Source organism: Lampetra fluviatilis, chromosome 49 (assembly GCF_964198595.1).
Source record: "Lampetra fluviatilis chromosome 49, kcLamFluv1.1, whole genome shotgun sequence".
Classification (NCBI taxonomy): domain Eukaryota; kingdom Metazoa; phylum Chordata; class Hyperoartia; order Petromyzontiformes; family Petromyzontidae; genus Lampetra; species Lampetra fluviatilis.
Window position 1 is genome coordinate 1,807,673 of NC_136323.1, and position 27,038 is coordinate 1,834,710.

At 51.5% G+C, this 27,038-nt stretch overlaps 1 protein-coding gene across 3 annotated transcripts in view; it reads left to right on the top strand.

Moving 5' to 3' along the window:
* Nucleotides 1-27,038, top strand: part of OLFML2A (olfactomedin like 2A) — a 44,636-nt gene that overhangs the window by 5,391 nt on the left and 12,207 nt on the right. For 2 of the 3 annotated variants that reach the window (XM_078877882.1, XM_078877883.1), the window contains exons 1-4: nucleotides 9,542-10,420; nucleotides 20,420-20,704; nucleotides 21,826-21,933; nucleotides 26,139-26,324. In XM_078877882.1, coding sequence (XP_078734008.1) covers nucleotides 10,079-10,420; nucleotides 20,420-20,704; nucleotides 21,826-21,933; nucleotides 26,139-26,324 — 921 coding nt within the window. In that variant the 5' untranslated portion in view covers nucleotides 9,542-10,078. Of the gene's footprint in view, nucleotides 1-9,541; nucleotides 10,421-20,419; nucleotides 20,705-21,825; nucleotides 21,934-26,138; nucleotides 26,325-27,038 lie in introns of those variants that run through there. The other variant, XM_078877884.1, reaches the window with a different exon arrangement.

A 27,038-nucleotide genomic window follows, 5' to 3' on the forward strand; every position in this document is an offset into this window, starting at 1 on the left:
GAACAAGAAAACATCTTTAAGTGACTATGTGACTATGCGCAAACAGAAAAATCCAGGAAAAAAACTGCAACGTCTTTCAGAAAAAAAGCACCGTACACCAACGCTGTGTGCAAAAATCCCAATGGGATGCAATTCAAACAACAACAACAACCACCACAAGACAACTTAGATTAAAGCCATCATTCTAACTCCGTACTATAACAAACAAACATGGCCAAACCAAAAAAACATCTTAATATATAGAGGACCGAAGAGCTTCGACAATTGCTGGAGTCGTCTTCTCTAGGAGAGTGGATGGATACTCGCGTTTATTGACAGTCAGTGTGGTGCATCTGAGCTGCGTGTGTACCCAGGCCTATGGGTTCCTCTTTCCATCTCTAATTCCTGACAACGCATCTCTCCAAACCTTCTTCGCCCACTTTTCACATGTTGATCCATATTTGCCAGGGTATGGACCACGAAGCTGAACGGTGGAGCGAGTGAGCAAGCGGCAATCATTTCAAATCTTGACCCAGGCCATTATCCCACGGTGGTCGCTAAAATCGGTACCACTTTGTGGGGAAGTCACCGGCATTTGTCCTATGGTTAGCCTCGCTCCTGCCATCGAAACGTGGAATTACCACCACCGGCTCTGCAGGGTTGTACGCTCATTTGAATAGCAGGAATTCACTTGGACTTAAAACTCAAGTAATTGAAAGCTCCGTACAACAGGAGAAACATCATCCCCCAGGTGAGGAGGAGGTGGTGGATGTTCCAGATGTGATGCGTGAAGAAGGCACCACCACTGCCCCTCGCTCTGTGAAAAAAAAACAAAAGTACCTGGACCAGATGGAGGGGGGGGGGAAATGCTGTGGAAATTATCCAAGCATTGGAACCGGCTGTAAAAACAACAACAACATTAACGGAGTCATGTTTACTCAATGTTTACGCAGAAATGAAATACCTCGTTTGGGGAACGATGCCTCAATACATTCTTCACGCCAACAAAAAATAAAAGTGATGCGAAAGTGCATTGAAGCATTACGCAGAAGGATAGCACATCGGCCTCCTGTCACGTGCGTGGCAGATTACGCGGGGAGATCGTGGGGATTGTGCGACCATACTTCACCGCGTTGGTGAGTACGGGGGTGATGAGAGGGGGGAGCGGTAGCGTAGTGGCTAGCGCGTCGCGCTACCAACCTGGAGACCCGAGTTCGATTCCCGCTCACGACCAACACCGGTGACGATTATCTGAACCGGTCCCGAACTTCCACTAAGTCGACTCAAATGAGTACTTGGTGCGATTTGTAAACATCGCCACTGGGGAGACAAAGGCGGCCGGGCGAAATGCTGTCCACCAAGGCCGTAATCATGAATATTAAAATATGCTCAAAATCTCCCCAATATATTGCTTTAAAAAGATAAAAACAGTTATAATAATTGCTATGATATGTAAATAAATAAAAATATTTGCAAAACGTTGGCCACAATATCGTGACTTGTCTTCATATAAATAAATGCATATATTGCTGTTCATATGATTGTGGTTATGGTTGTACTGTATTAATCCCTAATCTCAAACATTACATACAATGAAACAAGAAATGGTAATAAAGTAAAAACAGAGCAATGTAATACGATACACGATTAGACATGATTGTAAAAAATAAAGAAAAAGTCTGTCCCATGTGTTAGTGAATTTTTTTACATTTTAGGCAGGAAATGGCAGGAAATTAGTTTTTAAATCTAGATTTGTTCCTGGGTTGGGACCCCCAGACCCCCTGGAAGATTTGGTCCCCCCCCAATGTTGACTGCATGGCTACGGCCTTGCTGCCCCCCTCCCCCCCCCCCCGTGTGCCGTGCCGGCCTTCATAGGTGCTATTCGCTAACAGCACTTGCCCCAACAGTCTATTAAGGCTATACGGGGTGTCTTTGTCTTTGTTGCACTGTGTATGAGCGCCGTCACACACGGAGTGCGCGCAGTAGTCACCTGTTTGCTATTAGCTGCCCGTGTTATTGTGACTTTCAGCATCAGCTGTTGTGTTGTCAGGGCTGGGTGTGTTGAATATTTTGCCGCACAAGCCTTGTGAATTTAATTGTTCCAAGAATCACAAAACACTCTAAGTTCAGCAATAAAAGCACACGTGTTTCTCCGTGTGTGTGTGTCTGCGTGACCCATGCACAACTGAAACCGTAGATGTTTAAACAATTCCTTACGGTCGTATTGTTTTCAAATGCTTCCAATACGATTCAAAACCGCGTCTCAACAATGACCGATTGGATACATAGGCCATCACCGGGTGTCCTTTCACGGGGTAAATGTGCGCGTGTGTGTGCGTGTGTACTCCTGCCTCTTCCAAGGCGTTTGGGCCTTCGTGGAAGAGTAGACCAAATGCCCTCTCGAGAGTCTGTCTCTCTAGAGCTCGCTCTTGGCGACGTCCTTCCGCCAACAGTTGATGTGAGCAGGCCACTGCATAGAAGGGCGTGGCGCGAAACGTCAGACATCTTGCCGAAACGTTGTTGTTGCATTTTAAATGTGCTAAAGCCAAAGTGGTTTCCATTTCGAATAACCATTGAGGCATTTGTCGTGGCTCATATCCCGTTTACAACTCTAAAGCGACTGCGCTGGAAATTCCACATTCCCATGGCAGGGGTGAGTCTCTCGGGAGGGTAACCACTGCTGACATCCCCACAAAGTGGTACTGATTTTACCGACCTCCCCTCCTCCGAGGGGGATGATGGACTGAATTAACCAGAATTTGAACTCACGACCTTCCTGTTGCGAGCCGCTTGCTCTGCCCACCCCACGTCGTCACGTGATCACGTGCCATACATTACCCATCGAGGAGATTATTCGTCAATAAGCAACGCAAACATTTCCCTGGTCCTGTTTAAGTGGACATATGAAGTCAATGATGCCACTAACATTTCACAGACTGCTGTGGCTTAATAATCTCCGACTTGGCCAAAGTAAAGAATTTGTCTCCGTATGAATCCAACCCTCGCTAAATCAGTCCCTGCAATTTGGCACCACTTGGCTTAGGAGTGTGAACGGAGAGCCGGCAGTGACCTTTTTTATATTCATAATGAGTTGTGGGCCCCGCTATAGGGGAGCGTAAATCCTGTCACCGGTTCAGGGCCACCAACATCGTGACGCGAAGCTCATGGATGCACGTAGGACACTTTTGAAACTCACTTGGTTATTAATGACCTCTTTAAAAAATGCAATTACAGCAAGTGCTGTCCATTTGAGCAAAACACACCAAAAAAAACTGTTCGTAAAACTGATTAGACAGAACGATTTACACATCCTTCACGAAAACGAAAAATTATTGCGGTGAAGACCGGTGCATTAGTGGCATAAAAATCGTCACTCTGGGCGGTGACGTGCCCGGGACTAATAATAATACAGTAATCGTCATTTACATTTATAAAGCGCCCTTCAACAGTCGTTCTCAGGGTGCGGTAGCGCGATCGCTGCTTATTGTAGAGGTTAGCGGTTGGAATCCGACAGGCCGCTCTGGTTACTGCCGCGGAGTGCATTTACCCTTGAAATGTGTGCAGGCTGCTTCACAGGGAGCTTCGTAATGAGTTGAACTCGGCGCACAAATGCGTGCCGAACAACAACGAAAACGCACCGGCGGAGAGCTGTGCAGCGCAGCGGTGAAAACCCACCACACCGCCCGACAACACAGATGTGCTGTCTCGGGTGGCATCGGCGGGTGGAACGTGTGTTCTCGGCCTCCAGGGCTAGAGAGCACCATGCCCCCCTCCCGCCCTGTGACTTTGCTCGGCTCCTCCAGGCCGCGAGCAGCTGCTGGAGATGACAGATGCACGAGGCGCTGGGTTGGCGGGCCAGCCACGAGCGCTGTAGTCAGGGCGAGAGAGCAGAGGCCAGGATACGCCGTGGAGTGTGGGGTCGTGGGGAGGGAGGGAGGGGAGGGGAGGACAGCGGGGAGGGAGTGTGGAGGGGAGGCATGTTGTATGATATGTAAGCACTATCCAGGCTCGTACCTGATTAGTTTCAGAGATTTGTCAAGGTGTGGGGGGCATTCTGGGTGATCTGTTCTGAGACGAGTCGTCACATCCAAAGTCAAGGCGTGAGCGGAACGCCAGGAAATTGCTCCGGAAGTTGATGCCGCAGAACTACAACGGAGCTCCCATCTTCCGCGAACCCCGTTATACGCAACTCCTGTTATCCGCTTTGGGAATTTCTTCGCGGACAACTCGCGTTCTGGCCGGGATGGAGACCTCGAACTGATCAAATCGTTGTGGCGTAAGAGGAGTCAACTCAGAGGCGACTAGGGTCCCGCAGTGCTTCGTGCGTCACCTCAAACCGCGCAGGTCCCCCCCCCCAACATAGCAGCCGAGACGGTTCACCTACAGCGAGAGGTCAGCAGGCATGGCCTGAAGTCTGTCCCCACTGCCACCGTCCGCCCGTGTGCAGCAGGCGCCGAGCTCGGTTACAAGTTTGAGTCGATGGACTTGATCGACGAATCGTCGCGGCTATCAGGGAAGGGTCCTCTGAGCTGTACAGATATTTTTTTCAGAAGCGACCTGGCCACAAATGATAGCTCACCGAAGAGGCTTAATCATCGCGTGGACATTTATAGCAGCCAAATAACTCTAAAGGCGTGACGTTGATTCTAAATGTGGAGGGGAAAACCGGAGGACCCGGAGAAAAAAAATCCACGCGACCACGGGGAGAGAGACACCGCAAACTCCAAATATATTTCGTGTTTAGTTTCTTATCCTTCCCCCGCACCTCCGATGAGCACGGTTTGTCACGTACGATGCGAAAGAAGTTCAACGTACGTACATTTTGGCGTCAGGGTCGGGATCGAACCCACCACCTCCTGTATACCCAGGGAAAGGTAGTTAACATCTCGTCGAATGGAGAGGGAAAGACGGAGGGGGGGGGGGGGGTTCAGTGCCGGATTAAGCTAGTGCGGGGCCTGTAGCATATGTTGTGAAGGGGCCCTAAATAAAAACAAACACGCAAATATTAAAACACAAAATTTTTACTTGCATAGTAATGTAATTGCATTTTTTAATTTGCTATACGGCCAGATAATACAACACGTCGCTAACCTTAAACACCCAGTCGTTCGTAAAAGTTGAAGGCGGTATAGTACTATAGTAATAGAGCAAGTTCAGAATCACTGAAGCGGAATTGATAGCTTGAACTCATTTAGCGCGGGGCCCTGGAAAGTGCGGGGCGCATAGCACGTGTAGCTACTTGCGCTGCTGGGATCATCCGGCACTGGGTGGGGGTCGTGCGAGGCGAAGAGCGAGCGGCTCGTTTCACGCGACACGAACCGACGGACGCATCGTCCACAACCTGCGGGAGACACTGAGAGGGTGAAAGAAGCCGAATGGAGCGCGACCACACGTCGCGTTCCTCTCGCTCTGCTGCTCCGATCAACGTCGCCCGCAACCCCCAAGTGCAGCGGCTCCATTCTGCTCGTGCGCACGATGGCAGCGGAAGGGGGTACCCTCAGAAGTTTGAATGGCAGTGATCGCGAGGTGCTGCTGCTGCTGGCCACGACGAAGGTGGCTTCAGCAGGGAGAGAGAGAGAGAGTTCGTGTCGTTTTGCTGTCCCTGCTGCTCCTGCTGCTGCTCCGTAGAAATGGGCTCAGACTCCAGTGGGTCACAATGAAGTCCGCGGTGTAACTGTCGTTTCCTGGAGCTGTTCACAATACTCGATTTCTTCACACACACACGCGGTTTTATGTTCATTCTGTCGCGTAAATTCGCTTCTTTAGCCCGTGTTTAACGCAGGTTTGCGCTTTAAATTATGACCGGGAATAAAATTCAGTTCAGCGGGCAAACCACTTCACAACTGCTCCATTTAGAATGTTTTTTAGAGATATATTGCATCATATCGTATACATATAATGCTTTTTTAAGGCCACGGTATTGTTATTGACGAATGCGATGAGTTGTTGTTGTGAATTGTGCTTGTGCACCAGTGCCAACTCAGCATCAGCGTCACCACAGCATTTTTTTTTCACATCGTCCGGTGATTCGATTGCACAGAGCACACGCTTGCGCGCGACCACATTATATAATGCTTGAGTGCTAATCCCACCGCCGTGCAACGTTATTAATATATATTTTTGTTCTCAATTTAATTAAATCGCTCCTTGGAAAGTGTTTTGTTGGCAATTTTAACGAAACAAAAAAAAACCACCCACGTTGGTTGCGAGATGTCTTCCCGCAGGAATTATTATTAATTGTTGCTGTGGCTTTTCTTGGGTTAGATGGACACGTGGGTGTCACGTCACGCGCTCAGCATTATCGCACCTCTGATGAGTGTCTGCGTACGGTGCGAAAGAAGTTCGACGCACGTGTATATATATATACACTTCGTACAGTACGGGATTTTTTATTTATTAATTCGAGTCCAAATGCCCGAGGGTTTTGTGTTCAAAGGAAACGTCTACAAATGATCCACGAGGGCTGTTGGTGGCAAAGAATGACATCAAATTTGGCGCGGAGTTGACGGGCGTTTCTCTGGCGTTTGATTCAAAGGCCATCTAATCGATGGCAGCGTTTACACAGAAGAACAATGGCATGACCCACTTGAAGACGGTCGCTTGTTGTTGCGATCGAAACGTCGTGAACTATTATTGTTTCTACCTACGTGACTTTACCGAAAGAACCAAAGAGTATGATCACTACATTCACCACCACCACCGTTGTCACAATCACCTTCACGGCCAAAAACACCACATCGCAAACATGACCACCACCACCTCCATCATCGCCGTGGCTACAGTCTGAATGTGATGGTTGTAAGCTATGGACTAAAACTAAACACGTGTTTTAGTATACCATGTATAAGGGCCGCTGAGCTACACAGTCCAACGGAGTGGCTCATCAAGTGACCAACCGTGCTTCATCGGAGGAGCGGGGGGGGACATCAATCTAAACACGAAAAGCAGTTACAAGGAAATTGTTTTTTTCCCAATCTAGATTCGGGAGATGCGTTTCACTTGTAGGGCGAGCTTTAGACCACAACGTTCGCAATGGGCCGCGTGTTTGTACAGCGCCGCGTGGGCCACGCGTTCAGTTGCGGGAGAGGAAATTCCTTCCCGAAATGTCGGGGCCGGGAGACCCGAAGTGCCCCCGATGGACACGGACCCCACGCTCTCTCGCTGAGTTTGGGGAGGAGCGAGCGGCCTAATTGAATGGAATGCCACTGTCGGAACATCGCAAACGCCCACGACGTCCATCACGCGTGGGAATGGCGCGGAATCCTGTTGGGTGGGGTGGGTGGGCCGGGAAGTGGGTCGTGGGGATTCTGGACCATTGGTTGAAATTCCACGTTTGTATGGCAGGAGCAATGATCTCCGCAGGACAGCAACAACGTCTGTGTACTTTCCATACACAAGGGGCCCTCACTCTGGCTTTGAACTTGTCACCTTGCGAGTTCTGTGCCCTTCTGACCGCAGCGCCGCTGGCTGAGTAATTGTAAATCACCGTCTGGTCTCACTTCCTGCAGCTCCCTTCGCGGAGTTCTGGGCGATTTGGACACTGCGTTTCACGCAGGACGTGCGCCGTTAACGCAATTGTCGCTGTGGGTGGCGTGGCAAGCACCACGCTCGGTCCCATTTGCTCTGCAGTTCTCTAATAATAATATGAAGATTGTTCCTTCCAATTAGTGAGCGTTTATACACGTGGGAGAAAACCAGAGCAACCCGGAGAAAACTCACGCACGCGAGGGAGCAACGCTCTATCCCACACGGAAGGGACACACGATGTCCGTCCACGCTTTCCTGCGCCGCGTTCTGCTGGCGAGTTGATGGCATTGCGTTCGGATGCCGACGGGGAAGGGGGGAATCTCACGACACGTCGTCATTCACCCTGTGAGCCACCGACCCACGCTGGTTCCTCCACAGTGCTGTATTACGGGCGAACACGTGGAGTGGCCAAACATCATCAGCGGTACGGGGCAATAAGCGGAGTGCCTCGTCCATCACGGCGGTGGCGGCAGGGCATTTGTCAGCGTGGCATCGCCGCGCCCGCTGAGCCGCCGCTCACTCGATGAGGTTCGCGACCTTTTGCGGATTTAAATCGTCCCCGTGATTTCGCTCCCGCTCCGAACATGTCGCCGGCGATCGGTTTAATGCGGTAATGGGACGAGGGAGCGCGCGCGCAGCGTTCAGTGGGCGGGCGGGGAGGTCGTGGGGGAAGTGACCTCGCCACGAAATGAACCACGACTCCTTGGCGATCTCGTCAAGGAGCATCAACCACTCCGGCAGTCATCCTCACAGCAGCAGCGGCGGCGGCGGCGGCGGCGGCGGCGGCGGCGGTGGCGGCTTTTGGCTGCTGCCATCGAACAAAGACGGCGGTCACCGCATCGCGCGGCGCTGTGAGATGCGCTTCTGCGGCCGTCTGGAATGTTCTTCCGATACTAGAAACACACTGGAGATATGCACTTCGTAATTTTTAAATTTGGCTACGTTCGGTGTGTTCGAGAGCAAAGCCATAACATTTACAACCTGAGTACGACGTTTCGCCAGTAATTACAACCAGCTTCATCCAACACACCGGTGTGCTGCACAAGTAACGAATTGGTATGTTCTGTTCACGTAACCTGAACCAATTGGCTGGTTTAATATATTTCCGCGATTTAACCCCACAAAGAGGTGGTCCGCGATGCTATAGATCGTCCCCTAGGTGCGACCGTGCGAGACAAAATCAATCATTGGCGGCGAGGGTGGGGGCGGGGGTGAGGTTCTGAGTCTTCCTCAGGACTGTCGTGGTCACGTGGGAGCCAAGCTCCCTCCCGGTGCCCCCCCCCCCTCGGGGAATCTTAGTGGGGAGGAGGAGGGAGGAGGAGGATGAGGAGGAGGGAGGAGGACCGTAAATCCAGGCGATACAAAGGGGGGAGGAGGGAGGCAGGGAGGGCTGTTGAGGGTGGGGGTGAGGATCTTATCAACAGAGAATTGGTTGGGAGGCGGGAGGGAGGGAGGGAGAGGCACGGCAGAGGAGTGCGTGAGCGAGGAGTCAGGGGAGGTGGGAAGAGAAGCAGAATAATAAACAGGAGAGGGGGAGGAGGAGGAGGGAGGCGTGAGTTTCTGCTCTTCTTGTTTGCCAAGGCTGCGTGGAGTGTAGGGGCAGTGCCAGTGGGCAGTGGAGCTGAACGCTGGGGAAAGAGAGGGAGAGGAACGCAGCAGACGCGATCAGAGGCTTTGCGTCTGTGGACGGTGTTGTCTTTCTCTCCCCGTCCTGCACCACGCTGAGATAGACTCGACTTAGTGTGGCACACACAGTACACTGAGATCAGCTACACATACACACACAATTACACACACACTTACACACACACCCATACTTACACACCCACACTTACACACACACACGTGCACTTAGACATGGCAAATAATTACAAGCACACATGAAGAATATGCGCATGTATCCTAACAGTCGCTACTGCACTCGTAACATATGTCGCGTAACATTTCAGTAGATTGATGATATATATATACCGGATACGTACACTGCCTATGCAACCGAAGGCACACAGGTCTCAGTTCACATACATGGGCCGTGCATAGGTAACACACCACAGGGTACAATAGAGACAATCCATGCATGACACACACTCCCATACCTAGCTGATATTATACATGCAAATGTCTCCGTTGTCACACGTACAAAGGAAATATTGACAGGCACACACAATTCACAGCAGGTCTCGTACATGCAGCTACACGGGTATTGCCACAGATGCATTGAACGCACACGCACACAGTTTGAGATGCGTGCACCACACACAGAGTTCATTACACATAGTATTGCACGCATACACAATATCGTGTCAAGCGTATAGTGTTATACACGTGTGCATAACAGACGTACGACGTTGCTTTACATACATTGACAAGCGTAGAGCCAACACACAGATACACATCATTAGGCACCGTTACACATGGTCACGCTGAAACATCTCAACATATAGAGGACCGCAAAGCTTGGGCAAGTGTCGGTTCGCCGGATCACCACCTGCCCGCCGCCTTCCATCTCGTCTGTGGCTCCTCGGTGATTGCGAGACGCGATCTGAACGAACGTCGATATTCAAGACCGCAGATGATCATCGCCGGCATTCGCACGCTCGCTCAGAGAGCCGTGCACGCGATGCGCAAGCAGCGACGCCCGTCGCCGCACGACGCGGAGCCTCCGTCGCGCGCGGCGCACACAGCCGCCGGTGCGCACGGGAGCCCTGCCGGCCGTCGGGAACCTTCTCGGAATAAGATGATGGGACCATCCCCCAGAGCGCCGCTCGCCACTCGTCGGGCACCGCAGCTGATGCCGCTGCTGCTGCTGCTGGCGCTGTTGGCGCTGTCGGTAGTGCCAGGCCGCGCCGAGCCCGCGGCGGATGGGACGGCTCGGACCTCGACGGAGGATGTGGACGCCGACTCCACGCCGCGAGTAAAACGTCCACACCGGGTTACCGCTCGGCACGGGGATTCGGGGTCCTGGTTACCCTGGGGACTCGGTGACCTGGGGAGTCAGGGGGGTGTGGGGGACCTGGTTACCCTGGGGACTCGGTGACCTGGGGAGTCAGGGGGGTGTGGGGGACCTGGTTTCCCTGGGGACTCGGTGACCTGGGGAGGCAGGGGGGTGTGGGGACCTAGTTACCCTGGGGACCTGGGGAGCTAGGGATGTTAACTTTGCAAATAGAAGTCACGTTTTGATGCTAGATAGGTGTAAGAGGGCTTTGGGTTAAAGTTTGAAGTCGCTTTACCACACGTATTGTCGTAGAACGGTGTTTTTTATTCCTCAAAGGTCACTGAGGTCGACCAAACGGCCCCAACGTCTGCAAGTGCTTGCGACGGTCATTCCGAGACTGCGTCTTTCAGAGTTTGCGCGCGTCTGTGGAATTATCGCACAGCTTGCGAGTACGTGCAGCTTCCTGCTCGCACGAGCATTCAGGCGGCGCTCATCTCCCGTTGACATCCCTGAGGCAGGATGGGGAAATTACACATTCCCGCAGCGGGGGTGAGTCCATTCGTAGGACAACCACTGTTGGCTTCCACTAAAAAGTGGTGCTTATTGTATCGACCCTCCGAGGGATGATTGGCTGAACCAACGCCCCCCCCTCCCCAACCTCGATGTGAACTTACCGCCGTCCGATTGGGAGCCGCTCGCTCTGCCGCCTATCCACCTGGCCGGGTTGATGACTGAGACGCAGCAATGCGTCGATTCCGAACGTGCGTTGAAATTAATTTTTGATTTGAAGTTTTCGTGACTGCAAGGATCCACACTCTTTGGTTTTTTCGGTAAAGTCACGTAGGAGAAAACTAAATCCAAATGAACACAACTAAATTAAATCACGACGTTTCGGAAGCAACACAAGCCTCCGTCATCAGGTGTGACTGCTCCAGCACAATTACTGTAGCGTAGACGTTCAACTTCTTTCGCACCATGCGCACGAAGCCAACCGCGCTAATCGGCCATGCGAGTGATCTTTGCTCGACTGAATTACAGTCATGTAAATGTTATTTCATTCCGGCGATTGTATGTTACCTAATTACCTTGCAACAAATAACTCTGCGCCTCTTTATCACTCTTATACTGCTAGAACGTTTGCCAGCTTCATGCTCCAAATTTGAAAGGAAAAAAATTATAATTGCAAATTTACCGTATTGTGCAATTATTTTCATGTATGCGTACTCGAGCGAAGTCAGTGGAGTGAAACGTGGTTCAAATGTCTGGGGTTTAAATATTTTTTTAAATATTTTTTGTCGATGAAAAGCATCCCATTCAGATGATGCCTTTATACAGACGCGGGGATGAATCTTCGGTTTCTCATGCCGAGTACAATAGAGTGAATGACGGAATTTCCCAATTAAAACACGAACAAAACAACTTTGGATTGTGAAAACAAACGCCCGTAATTTGCAGGGGCTTCGTGGAGAATCTAAGAACAATTGTAGGAGACATTTGGCAGCGATTGAATGAAGGATATTGGAGCGGCTCCTTTGGAAGACAAAAAAAACCCCTAATCAAATTAAATTCCGATCTTGTTAAACATTAATTTGTTTAATGCCATATAAAACAACAACGTGTGTATGTATAGCCCTGTTATCTGGATGAGGGCCTCTCCCATAAAATGCGATTCGTGGGTGCTTTATACGTTCGCTACGTTGGCCAGTGTGGGTTGTTGAAGACGGAGAGCATAGACGTTTGAGCGTAGTACAATACAACCAGCGTGTCGCCGGTGGTGGTGACACTCGTGACGGACCTCGCAGCAACAAACGCCTGGGTTCGATTGCCGCCTCGGGCGCCTTTCTGCTCGGCTGTGGGAAATCGCTCTTCCCCCTGTTCTACGTGGGGTTTCCTACGGGTTCTCCCATACCCAAGTCACAAACACATTGTAACCCGGTATTGGCCAAACAATCTCAATGCTGCAAAATGACTCGATTGGGATCAAAGACAAAGATGTACCCCGTATAGCCTTAATAAACTGTTGGGGCAAGTGCTGTTAGCGAGCACCTATGAAGGCCGGAACGGCACACGATGGGGTGGGTGTCCAGCACCACACCCGACCGCCTTTGTCTCCCCAGTGGCGACGTCTACACACCGCACCAAGTACTCATTTGAGGCTGAGTCGACCTAGGGGAGGCCCAGGACCGGTTCAGATAATCGTCACCGGTGCTGGCCGTGAGCGGGAATCGAACTCGGGTGGCCGGGTTCGTAGGCACAGCGTATCGGTTACCGCTACGCCCCAACTAAATTTAGATCACGCAGCAGTAGCAGCAGCAGTAGCAGCAGCAGCACAGCAGCACAGCAGCAGTAGCAGCAGCAGCACAGCAGTAGCAGCAGCACAGCAGCAGCACAGCAGCAGTAGCAGCAGCAGCACAGCAGTAGCAGCAGCACAGCAGCAGCAGCACAGCAGCAGTAGCAGCAGCAGCACAGCAGCACAGCAGCAGTAGCAGCAGCAGCACAGCAGCACAGCAGCAGTAGCAGCAGCAGCACAGCAGTAGCAGCAGCACAGCAGCAGTACAGCAGTAGCAGCAGCACAGCAGCAGTAGCAGCTGTAGCAGCAGCAGCATCGCCCGCTCGCTACTGCGGGCAAGCTTGACAGGGATCCCCGTGAACAGGAAGAGCCTCGGAGACTTCGCGAGGCTGTCCTGGGCAGACAGGCGGAGCGGATGCAATGATGATCATCCTCGTTCTTGCTGTGTTGGCTTCCGAGGTGCCAAGGGGGATCGGGGGCAGCGTTAAACGGGGGTGATTTGGCTCGAACGAAGGGTAGAAAAGAGGGCTCCTCAAAATCAAACGTTCGATTTTGGTTGTATTTTCACCACGCCAATCGTTGACGTTTGAGAGAACGGGCTCTCGCGTTTCGCATGCGTTAAGTGGGCACATCCTCAGAGGTCAGACAGAGAGAGAGAGAGGGAGGGAGGTTGTTGCAGCCGTGGCGGATGGTGCAAAGGTTATGGGCTCCTCAGGGTGCAGGGGTTAGCAAGGGTTAATCCTCCTGGTACGAAAACACGTTTTACAGCGCTGACAAGTGGGGGCGACTTTCCAAAAGCCCCTCGAGGGAAGCTCTTGACAAGGGGCATGAGCTCCTGCCAGCTGAGTGATGAATCTATCGTAACTTTCACTTCTAATCCGGATAATCTGCGTTGTGCCTGCCTATGTGTGCCTGCCTGTGTGTGTCTGCCTGCCTGTGTGTCTGTGTGCCTGTGTGTGTCTGTCTGTGTGTGTCTGTCTGTGTGCCTGTGTGTCTGCCTGTCTGTGTGCCTGTGTGTGTGTCTGCCTGTGTAGCGGTTAGCGCGTTGCGCTATGAACCCGGCGATCCGGGTTCGAATCCCGCTCACGGCCAACACCCAGTGACGATTATCTGAACCGGGCCTCCCCTAGGTCGACTCAGCCTCAAATGAGTACCTGGTGCGGTGTGTAAACATCGCCACTGGGGAGACAAAGGCGGTCGGGCGTGGTGCTGGCCACCCACCCCTTCGTGTACCGTTCTGGCCTTCATAGGTGCTCGCTAACAGCACTTGCCCCAACAGTCTGTTAAGGCTATACGGGGGTATTTATCTTTGCGTGTGCCTGCGGGCGTGGTCTTGGCCACCCGCCCCCTCATGTGTCGTGCCAGACTTCATAGGTGCTGTTCCCTACTTGCTAGTAGCACTTGCCCGAACAATCTGTGAGAAGCTGTAGGGTGGATCTTTGTCTTTGTGCCTGTTTGTGTGTGTGGCATGCGGCGAGCGGCAGTATAATCGATTAGCTCACTCTAAGCACACTGCGCTACGAACCCGGCTACCCGAGATTGATTACCGCTCATGACCCGTGAACATTTGGTTTTTGCTGCATTTACAAACAACTTTAGGAGACGCTACTTCATTGACTTCATTCTTAACGCTCTTCAAAGTGACGCCGAATTTGTACTTGTTCGTGTCATCCATCTTATATTTCCGCATCAAAGCGGGACGCATTTCGAAACAGCAAAGGGCTCATTCGCTTATGACTATCTAGCAGTTCACCCACCAAGGCATTGGTTCAAGCAAAGCTCACTCTCATGGCGAGAGACACTGAATGCGAACATCGGTTCAGAGGTTTGCTTGCGTTGAACCAGTGCTGCTGATGAGTTGTGCTCCCAGAAGGCTATGCAGCCGATCGGTTGTGTAACAAAAAATTGCTTCTATTTTTTGTTACTGCGGAGAGTTAGGTTCCGAAGGTCTGTTCGTAAGTGGATTTGTTCGTAAGTCCAACTTTACTCCTGTCGATTCCAAACATGTACGGCATGTACACTAAACACGGGGAATGGCTTTAATAGTTGTATAATCTCCTGTAAATGTAGATGCCACTGGTTCTTCATGATCTGCAGATGTAGATTCCACTGGTTCTTCATGTTCTGCAGATATAGGTGCCACTGGTTTTTCACGTTCTGCAGATGTAGATTCCACTGGTTCTTCATGTTCTGCAGATATAGGTGCCACTGGTTTTTCACGTTCTACAGATGTAGATGCCACTGGTTCTTCGTGTTCTGTAGATATAGATGCCACTGGTTCTTCATATTCTACAGATGTAGATGCCACTGGTTCTTCGTGTTCTGTATATATAGATGCCACTGGTTCTTCATGTTCTGTAGATATAGATGCTACCGCCGCCGTCTATTGCGCGGCGGTTGAACTTACGATTCTCGTTCCGAAAGTTCGTAAGTCGAATGTTCGTAAGTAGATGATATTACGTGCGGGATATGGTTCGTACTGGATTTCATTACAGTCCTAATCACACTCTTATCTGAAAATGTAACAAAGTGCAATTATCGGCCCTTATCAAACGTAACCTTTTATTGGGTGTAGTTTGTAACGAAGAAAGTAAGCGTGAACCACTGGAATGTTGTTCCGAAAATAGTGGTGAGCCAAGCCTTAAGCGCCACTCTGATGGAATGTTAGTCCGATAGGAGGGTGCCGGATCCGAAGAGCCAGCCTCCTATCTGTCCGATAATCTGTAAATAAACACTGCCTCTGGAAACAAACACGTGGCCCTTGTTGCTAAGTCCGCAGGATAATAATTGCGAGATTTTATAGTCACTGGGTTAAAGGTTTTTTAGTCAGGTAAACATGAGGTTTATCGAACAGCTAACAAAATGTATTCTTTGGTAACGTGGTGGCGATCACGTTTCATTTGAGTATTTTATACGTCTAACCTGTTGCGACAGATACAATGCTTACTCCTTCGTTCAATCTAGATTTGAAGTTTTCGTGACTGCAGGGATTCATACTCTTTGGTTCTTTCGGTAAAGTCACGTAGATAGAAAAATGAATATATAATGACGTTTCGATCGCAACACAAGCAATCGTCATCAGGGGAGACAAACACAGCAGGATACATTATTTTTTCTACCTACGTGACTTTACCGAAAGAACCAAAGAGTATGGATTCCTGCAGTCACGAAAGCTTCTAATCAAGATAGATTTAATGTTTGATAATTTATTTTTGGGGTCAGGTCGCTTGGGTAGATTGCGTCGTAAACTATCGTCCATGAGACACAGCCAATGCATACAGTTGTCACGCGAATACAGGTGACAATTTATGACTGCTTCGGCAGTGTTGGAGAGCCAACTACACCACTTACCAATTAATCAATGAACGATCACTGGATTAAAACATTTATTTTCCTTATTTCTTGGTCTATCAACAGAAGACGATGATTTGCAATTGGTCCACAAACGTCACGACTCGTAACGTGGCCACCGTCACGTCAAGGGAGTATGCACATAACTCCTATTATCCGTCTTGACACGGGAGGCCAGTATCGCCAACCCTAGAATCCACGGGGTTATCCGGGATTTGACTCGACTTATGCGCAGGAAAAACAATCCCAGATAATCGCGAATTATATTATTGGAGTGATTTGACACTGAATTCCTCTTACCCTGCGGAAAAATGGAAAAAGTCGCGAATAGCAGTGGATGATAGGAAGGAATATGGCCGCGGGTAATTGACGTTTTCGCGGAACCTACTGCTGCTCCCGCAGACAATAGGAGCCGTGGGTAATAGGGTCGCGGATAGGAGTTCTTCCGTAAATTATTTTGCAGTCAGAGGGATGGAATTTGAAGATGAGTAAAAGTCCTCTTGTCCGTGCCCTCGTTATCTACAATGCGGAATTGATCCACGCACAGGCCCGTTCATTATCCGTGCACAGTCGGGGGCCCGGTGGAAATCTTGGTGCGTTTGTCGAAGCGTCCCACGAGTGAATTACGGTCATTCAAGGGCACACACAGGAAGGGACGGGGGAGGGGGAGCGACTGATGTGCCTCTTCAGTGACCAGGAAACAAGCTTACAGCCCCCACATTTAACCCCGTGGGCCATTCAGGAGCGAGTGCTCTTGGCGAGCACCTCTCGAGGTGCCCGTCGCGTTCCTCGCAGACGCGAGGGTCAGCTTGGGTTTGCGCCACAGATGGCCAAACACTGTCGGTCTCCCCGGCGATGCTTCCGGTCACACCGCTGCAACCGGTCAACCTCAGGGTGGCCCAGGTCCAGTTGAATTGCCCACGGTGAGGTTAGCGGCAATGGGGGTAGAGCGCCCGTCTTTGCCGTTGCCGGGATTGTGGCGTCCTTCGTGCAGTGCACGGACTATCGGGGGCACGACTCCTCCGCGCACAGGAATGCGGCACAACGGACGCTTACAATGCGCCGCTTGTGCAAGGGTACAGCGCGCACCGCGGGCGAGTTTGTTTCGCATTACAACATTTTGCCTCCGTGAAGTTTTAATTTGTGTTCGTGGATTTGTAAAAAAAAAAATTGGGAAAAATATCCTCGATTGTTGTTGAGAGTGGCCTTGGTGAGAGCGATTGTCTCTACCCCTGTATTTGCCCGCTCTGCATGAAATGTCAGCAGCAGCAAGTAGCAGTCCCTTCTTTTTACACGCTTTTATTTAACTCACTCTGTCTATTGTTGTTGTCGTTGTCGTCGTCGTTGTCGTATCCTCAAATATTGTAACTCAATTTGAACCCACTTCCCAATGTGGTGTCGACTGCAAACTTGGTATGCTTATGTCATACTGATGACAATACTATATTCTATCCAAAAAAAAGTATTTTTAAGTATTACTTATTTGGATGCACTTGACGCAGTTTGTATTTGAAGCCTTCGCTGCTGAGAGATTGGATGACTGCATCAGTTTCGAGCCAATCAAACAAGGGCTCTCCATAAGTTATACGAATGCATCGGGATGAGTTTTTGGATGATGACGTTTCAGATTTAGGATTTTTAAGGGGGCAATTTCGGATATATGTTGTTTTCCTTCTTCAGACTTTCAAATACTGTAATTCCCACTCTGCGTCTTCGTGCTAACTATAGTGACGTCAGCCAACGCCACTGTTCGCAGGAACTGCGTGGACGTGACCTCGTTTTGGGAGACTATTTTTGGGCGACGTTGCTGCTGACCATAGGCTGTGCACCAAGCGCAAAGTGACTGAACGACTCAACACACGCGCCAAGAACACCGCGTGTGTGAGGAGCGGTGGTGCAGCGGTTAGCGCTGCGCTACGAACCCGGCGGCCTGAGTTCTATTCTCGCTGCGGGTGAAGTTGGCCACAACTCCCAGGCCAGATGCTCTTTGGTCAACGAGCCTCGAGACATGAAGTGAAACAAAAAAAAACATGTATTCTATAATAACAATAATAATGAACAAATGTACTTTCCAGTGCAGTATTATATTATTTAACACTTCCACGTAAATATGGGCACGTAGGTGTTTGCGCCCCATCTAAACGAGTGGAACAGAGACACTTTTGGGCGTGCATTGACAATCGATGCGGAGGCCAAAATGCCATTTCCCTCGCAGCACTTTGGAAGCGTTCCCGGATGAACTGCCAGGCGCAGGCCTGCACCTGCACCGGTGACGTAATATTTACAGCATGTAGCACGGTCGTGTTTTTATTTTTGGCGGTTGTCAAAACACCACTGTATCGCATAGCTAAGGCCGCGGCTAAGCAGGTGGGACTGGGCGAAACTGTGAAAGGAAACGGACGAACGTGTTGCCCGTGCCAATGCTTTGCCACGCCGCGTGTCCCGCTCGCTGGAGACTGAGGTGTTGGCTTCAATTGGCGCCACGGTGGTTAGGAGATGTCAACAACCTCGCCCGGTACGCAGGAGGTTTCGTGGGTTCGATCCCAAACCCCGACGCCTAGCCGTGCATTTGGAGTTCTCGACATTGGACGCCGTTGACCTCAGATTCTAACGACCGCTGCGCCCCCCCTTCCCCCACACTGTGTGCCCCCCCCCCCACGGTAGTTTTTTAGGTTGTATAGCTTAGGCCGCGCTATGCAGGGGGCTGGGTGAAACTGTGAAAAGACACGGATGATCCGGTCCTGGGCCTCCCCTAGGTTGACTCAGCCTCAAATGAGTGCCTGGTGTGGTGCATAAACATCGTGTGCCGTTCCGGCCTAGATCGGTGTTACTCGCTGACAGGACATGCCCAGAGTCTGTTAGGGCTATACGGGGGATCTCTTCGTCTTTGGCCTTAAAATCAAACAATGTAAAATAGGCAACATTTCGGACAGTGGCCCTTCTGCATAGTCAAAAAAAGAAGGGACATTGCCCGAAACGTTGGCGATTATAGCCAAGGTGCTAATGATGAATGTGTTGAGGTTATTTTCTCATATTAGCGATTTCACTGTCAGTTGTCGGATAAATAAAAACAAAATGTGTGGGGTTTTTTTCTTTAACAGATCGTCCAAACTTTAGTGTTGAGGCCTGATTTTCGATTTTTTTTCTTCTGATGAATCTGAAAATCAGGAACACATCCCGAAAGTTGCACGCTCTCTGACGAATCGAGCTGTGTGTACACGCGGTGCTATCTTCTGTACGCCATTGCGGAACATGAAACAAGAAAGAAACTCTCGCTTTGAGGAGTTCGCATGCAGACGCAGCCTTTGAAACGGTTTTTTGAAGTGCGGAATTGAGCACACACACTCGTGACAAAATACACACAATCAGGGCACAGGGCCACACTGCTTAAACACAACCCCCACGGACTCAAACACTCACCCAGGGCTCTACCCAGTCAGGGTTCAACTCATCCCTCTCCCCACCACGAGATGAAACGATACCTACTGTCCACCACTATCACCAATGCCACCACCACCACCATCCACCAATACCACCATCATCACCATCATCTTCTACCTCCAATTCCACCATCATTACCTCATCATCGTCCCACCACCAATACCACTACTGCTACTACCACCATTATAACCGCCATCCACGTTCACCACTACCACCACCAATACCACCATCAATACCATCATCATCTTCCACCTCCAATACCACCATCATTACCGTCATCACCATCATCCACCACCAATATCACCACCATTACCGTCATCATCATCATCATCATCACCCCACCACCAATTCCACCATCATTACCTCATCATCGTCTCACCACCAATACCACTACTGCAACTACCACCATTATAACCGCTACCCACGTCCACCACCACCATCATCTTAACCACCACCACAGCCACCGCCACCACCACCACCACCACAGCCACCGCCACCACCACCACCGCTGCAGCCATGACCTGCTGATTTGTAGATATTCCAGCACATCAGTTACCTCGACAAGAAGACAATTCGGAGAAAACCAGGGCAGGTGACAACCCTGTACTTGACAATCCTGAGCAATAGATTTGTCATCATTCTGAAGAGCATTGCCATTGCAGTGAAAGAAATTAGCAATGCCTTATTTTGTTTTCATTCAGGTGAAGTTGGCCACAGCTCCGAGGCCAGATGTTGTTTGCGCAAGGGGCCACTAGGCATGAAAAAACCACCAAGGGCATCGCAGATAAGAATTAAAGTGAAACAAAAAAACACACATGTACTCGATGATAATAACAACATTGAACGACGTTGACCTCAGATGCTAACGACCGCTGCCCCCCCCCCGCCACGTGCAGCTGATGTCGGAGCAGCCGAACCTCGTGCGCGCGCAAGCCGAGGGCGGCAACTGCCGCTGCAAGTGCGTGGTGCGTCCGCTGGGGCACGGCGCTTGCGAGCGTCTGCGCGCCGCCGCGGCCGCAGGAGGCAGCGGCCGCCCCGTCGACTCGTACGCCGTGGAGACGGTGACGGCGGGAGGCAGCGACTGCCGCTGCTCTTGCTCCGCGCCGCCCGCATCGCTCAACCCCTGCGAGGCCGAGTGGAGGTTCGACCGCCTGAAGGCGCGCTCGCCTGACCTCGCCAAGGTAACGGCGGAGAGCGGGGTCCGGACGAGAGCCCCCCCACTCCCCCCACACCCCCCCCCACACCCCCCCCACACCCTGATTCGCTGCACGAAACATTCCGCGACTTTTAAAAATTATGTTACCAGGCCAGGGCCCAACTGAGCTTCGGAGTTATTTTTTCAGGAGCGAGCTGGCGACAAGAAGTGATCGCCCAACGAATCAGCTTATCACGTGGAAATGTGTAAAGCGTCCAAATACTCTAAACGTGCGTTTTTTAAGATGATAAATGTGGAGGGAAAAACCGAGAGGAAACCGGTAGGCAAATCCACGCGACCACGGGGAGAGAGAAAGAGAGAGACACGCAAACTCCAAATATACAGCCGTCAGTGGCCAGGATCGAACCCACGATCTCCCGTATATCGGGTGAGGTAGTGAGCATCTCACCACCGCGGCGCGACTCAATCGTCGCGTTGCTGCGTGCGACCTCCGGTTGTGAATGATCAGGTGACTCGGAGGGTTGATCAGCGATGTCTTAAGGTTTGTAAAGATGTGCGGGCGGGAGTCACGTGGAGGCTGAAGGAATGGCTCGCCGTTGGTTGTTGTTTGCCGTGAGATCTACGGTTCAGTCAGACTCCCCCCTCAAATATGACGTCACAAAGCTCTGCCCCCCACCCCTACCCCAAAAAAATAAAACATCCTTTAAATCGCTTTAAACTATTGTCATTGTAGTGCGTATTTAATGTGGCGCTGCACTCTGATGTTGTAGAAGAAAACATTTATTAAAACGTATATTTAATTAAGTAGAACGTGTTGTCTATATTTATTTAAAGTTGCGCATTTTGATGTGATGTCACATTTCTCAAACCACCCCCCTCTTTGTCACACATCGTCACAAATGTCTGACCCCTCCCCCCAGGTGCGTGACGTCATTTATGGACGGCCCCTTACGCTCATCTCTCGCACATACCAGTGTAACATATTCGTCTGTTTGTGTTGCTGGTTATGGTCTCCCTGAGCCCACTGAGCTGCATAGGGGAGAGAGAAATGGTGCATGGCATCGAACGAGTGATGTTTTAAAAAGCCATACATTTCAAAGAGGCGACGCGCGCTTAACGAACCCGTGGGGAACGTTCAATCCGCAGCTGTCCTCCCTGTCGGAGATCCTGGAGGGGGCTCTGTACAGCGTCGACCTGCTCAAGATCCACTCGTTCGTGACGCGCCTCACGCAGCAGATGACCAAGCTGGAGGAGGTGAGACAGACCCTCCGCCCTCCGCCACGTGGTGGTGTTCCACCGCACGCATCGTGCGGCCTGGTACCCCTGCGTGCGTGTGTGCGCGCACGTGCTCCGACACCCCCTTGTGTCCGCACGCCAACCTGTGAGTGGCCGTATAGCGGGTCAACCCGGCGCCCCGGGTTCGATTCCCGCTCACGGCCAACGCCGGCGATGATTATCCGAACCGGTCCTGGGCATCCCCGAGATGAGTACCTGGTGCGATGTGTACAACACATGGTGTTGTACACGTGGTGTTGTACACACCCACCACCTCGTGTGCCGTGTCCGGCTTTCAGAGGTGCTGCTCATTCAGAGCACTTGCCCCAACAGTCTGTTAAGGCTACACGGGGGATCTTTGTGTTTGTACGACACATCGCGCGTGTGTGTGTGTGTTAGTGCCCCAGCTGGTGAAGGGGGGTGGGTGAACCCAGGTGCCGGTTCTGACATCACTCATCCACCGGTGCTAAGGCATGTCGTCCGCACAAGCGCCGATCTGTTGCGAAACCACATCACACGACACGAGCCGTTACCTGCAGCGAGTGTGTGTGTGTGTGAGAGCGTGGCTGACGTGTATGGCTAATGAAGCGCACCCATTTCAGTTGAGATGCGGCTACATGGAACGTAAAAAACATGAATTATGTAATCGCTGTCGTTATCATCATCCTCGTCACTGCTGGATGAAGGCCTCTCCCAAGCCAGCACCGCGTCTCTCTAACTCTTCTACGAAGTAACGATCCACCCGGCACCTGTACACGAGCCGACTTTGTCGCTCCATCTCCCTTCGGTGGACGGCCTCTCAGACCCGTTCCGTTCTTTGGCTGCGACTCCTTCGCCGTTCTCGACCATCGACTCAGCCTGCCGTGACGCGCCCTGCCCAAGCCCACTCACTTGAATTCCATCTCCATCCTGCGCGTGCTCTCTACCACACGTCTTCCTCTCTCCGGCTCTCAATGCGTTCCACACACGGCGTCTCTCCTTGCTGCCTTTCGCGCCTCGTTCCATAAAAAAAAAAATGCATCATGTGTCCCGTGTTTTTCCGAGCCACTCTGTCACGGCGGCGAGTGCACGCACGTGCTCATCAGACCGAACTCAACGCTCCCGCTCGCTGAACAATTAGACTTTCGTAAAGACCGCGTGCGAGCCCGGTGGGATAACCCGGGGGGTGACGTGATTTTACCGAAAGAACCAACGAATATGAATTCCTGCAGTCACGAAAGTTTTCAGTCAAAATTGTCAGAGCATGTTTTGTTTGCATGTTCACCTGCTCCTCCTTGTGGGCATGCCACCAGACTGCGGACCGCGCAGTAAAACCACCGCAGTCTGGGCTCCTTCACCGGCGGTGGGAGACGGTAGCCTTGCCGCGGTGGCCCACCCGCGTCGCACGTTTTCACGTCACCAACGACGCAGCTCATGCCGTCAACTCGGCGAATTGGACGTCGTTAAGTTGGAATCCAGAATGAGAATGAAAGTAATGGTACAGCCCTTTGGAAAAACAATCCCGGACGACGGCCTCTCGGTGCCGTGCCGATCGTGTGCGGGTTGTTTCACCATACTTCACCATGCTTGTTGGTGAAGAGGCCCCCCCCCACACCGCCAGGATGAATTCACGTCACCCGCCAGTCACGCGTAGCCCTCGCAGGGAATGGAACTGAGGTCGGCGGGTTCATAGCGCCACCGCCGCCGCTACCCCCCTCACGTGTGCCGAGCGCTCGGCTTTTCTTTCGCGTCCTCGTAAACAAAGCTCCTTGGGACATTTAAAACCATATTAGGGTTGAGGGAAAATATAAACACGACTTGATGATTATTGTTTAAAGCAGTTTTTTTTTTTACGTGAGCAAAGGGAAGGCTTTCCCTGGTCCACCACCGTCGCCGCCGACTACGCGAATCACAATTTGCACGGCTCCCGGCGTGCCCGCCGTCGCAACATAACGGTGGCTGATCCGACGGCAATTGGCGGCGGAGGGATTCTACGAGAGGTCGCGAAGGTGGATACATTCTCTGGCTCGTGTCGTGACGAGCGCTGAAAGATCCCCCGACCGTGTCCGTCCAGCACTCGCCGAGCTGCATTGGCTTCCGGTCGCCGAACGACTACGTGACACGGGTACGCTCGTGCCACACTAAGTGCTTTGCCACAAATGAAGCCCAACACCTTGATGATCTCGTCAAGGCGCATGAACCATCATCGCGTGAACCTCCGGTCACGCTCGCAGCGGCGGCTTTTTGCCAGCTACCGAACAAAGACGGTCACCGCATCGCGCGATTTCAGATGTACGTCTGCGGCCGTCTGGAACGCTCTTGCTTCCGATATCAGGAAGCCACTGGAGCTGCGCACTTTTAAATCATCATCATCTAGATTGACAAACTTATTTATTTAGAACTTATTTTAATGTTTAGTTTGGTGTTCGTCTACACCTTCTATTAGCACGGTTGGCTGCGTACGGTGCGAAAGAAGTTCAACAAATTAGCCTCCCACCCCACTCGACCGCACCTCACCCCCTCCCCACATTCCCGGGGGATTTCGAGGCAATAAAATTTAAATTTATTCCAGACCCTTACATTTTTTTTTTTACGAGCGCAATGTGGATCTGTGTCTCTGGCGACCACTGTGACCGATTCTGGTTCGTGTCTCGCGTCACTCACGCACGCACACACGTGCACATTGGCACGCGTGTCACATGCACGCGGATGTGAGACTATTAAAGTCGTAAAACAATTTTTTTTATTTTAGCAGAGAAGGCCCCGCTGAGCTGTGGAGCTCTTTTTCAGAAGCGACCTGGCTATCACAAATGATAGCTCCGCAAAGTGGCTTATCGCGTGGAAATATATAGCAGCCAAATACTCTAAAATGCATGTTTGTAAATTTGGAGAAAAAATTGCAGGACCCGGAGAAACATCCACGTGACCACGGTGAGAACTTGCAAACTCCAAATTTACAGAGATCAAATCCACGACTCCCTGTATACCAGGGGAGGTAGTTAACATCCCATAGCCATCGTGATGCCCCTGTAATGTTATGATCCACCCATCACCTGCACTTGATGGATTGGCTGGCTGCTGTAGTGGAAGGAATGTACAACCCCCACGTGTATGACCATATTGTGAGGCCCCCGTACGAGCATCTGCAGTTCAAATGAGATTTTCTTGGACATCACTGATGGAGGCCCACATTGCTTTAGCCATATACAGTCATCGGCCGTGATGAATCCACTGCTAGATCAATGTCTCAAGCCACACCGCCATCTCTCAAGATCCCTGCGGTGTAACAATCCACGCAGCCCCTGAACCGATTTCATCCGCTCCATCTCCCCCATTGGACGTCCAGTGCAATCTCCTTCCCAGGCCCAGCCATTCACTTTATTCAGCGGTTCGCTTTAATGTCTCCGATTTGTATTGTGTTGTCTGATCCATGGGTTCCTCTTGTTGTCTCACAGGGTAAAGCTTCTCCATGACCCTCTGAGCACTTGTTTTTGCCTTTGTTCTATCTAAATCGTGACCATCCATTATTTCTTATTGATCCGGGGGGGTCATCTTCACCCTCGTTGCTGCCCTCTTCGTTGGCTCGCCGTGTTGGGGTGGCTTCCGTTGAAGGCTGAGCAGCACAGTCCTAGAGTCGCAGATGCTTCTCAGTGGGGGACTTCTCACTCACTCAGTCACTCACTCAACCACCCACTCACTCAACCACCCATTCACTTAATCAACCATCCACTCACTCACTCACTCATGCAATCAACCACTTAATCAATCAACCACCCACTCAACCACCCACCCACCCACTCACTCAACCACCCAATCACTTAATCAACCATCCACTCACTCACTCATTCAATCAACCACCCACCCACCCACTCACCCACTCACTCAACCACCCATTCACTCAACGACCGACTCACTCAATTAACCACACGGTTAACCACCCCGTCGCTTAATCAACCACCCTCTCACGTGTTAACCCCCCCCCCCCCGCACCGCACCGCACTGGAGTATTCCGATGCAATAAAAACAATGGAAGGACTACCTGCTGCCTCTCAAGGAAAGGTGGAGTTGGAGGTTACCACTGCCTCAGAGCTGTCGTTGGAACACCGGGGGGGAAAACCCTCCTGGGATGGCTTCTCCATGAGTTCACAGTTCCCCGTGGCCTCTCTCCCCCCGCCGCCCCGCTCCCTCCCCAACTGCGACCGCAGGCCGTGAACGTGAACCTGACGCGGGAGAACGAGGTGATCAAGGAGAGCATCGGGCGCCTCAACGGGCAGATGCACAAGTACGAGAACTACACGGACATCATCCTGGGCATCAAGAAGGAGATCTCGTCCATCGGCCTGGCCCTGCTGCAGAAGGACTCGGCGAGCACCCAGGACGTCCGAGCCCAGGCACGGGCCAGCAGCGGGGGGTGTGGTGGTGGGAGGGTTAGGCATCTGTCTCCCGGGGCACTCCACGACCTTCCCAGGTCACCGGCTCGATTCCGTGTCCGCTGCTGGATGTGAAGGCCGCCGCACACCACGTGGCACGATGATGGTCTTCTTCTTTCGTATGCCATTGTGAAAACAACAGTTTTTTTTTAATGATCGTCAAATTAATGCAAATGTTCGTCATCCAGTCCAATGATGTGGTTGACGCAGTGTGGATTTGAGCAATACCGCCAGGATGTGCGTGGATGGAGCATTCATTGGTGATGTGCTTGATAGTTTGGGCGATTCTTTGATCTTCCATTTACGGAACGTGCACGTGCATCTGCCGTGTCGTGTTCGAGCGCGGTTCAGCGTGGTCCATAGCCGTCGTGGAAGAGAGAATCCCGCTACTTCCACCGTCGGATCGTGATTCAGACCATGATGGCCACGGTGGTTGATTGGCCAAACTGCACGGCGGTCGGTGCAGGCCCGGGTTCAGTGCAGATGCCGCTGGCTGCTGAAGTTGGCCTTGGCCGGGAATTGAACCCGGGGTTCTGGATTCACGGCGCGCGGTGGACCAACCACGGCGCTGCTGCGTCACCCCCTTTACCGAACGCTGCGGCCCATCTCGCCTCCCTCCCTGCCTCTTTTTTTTTGGTCTTCCGAACAGAAGAAACCAAAAAAATTCTCAGTCAT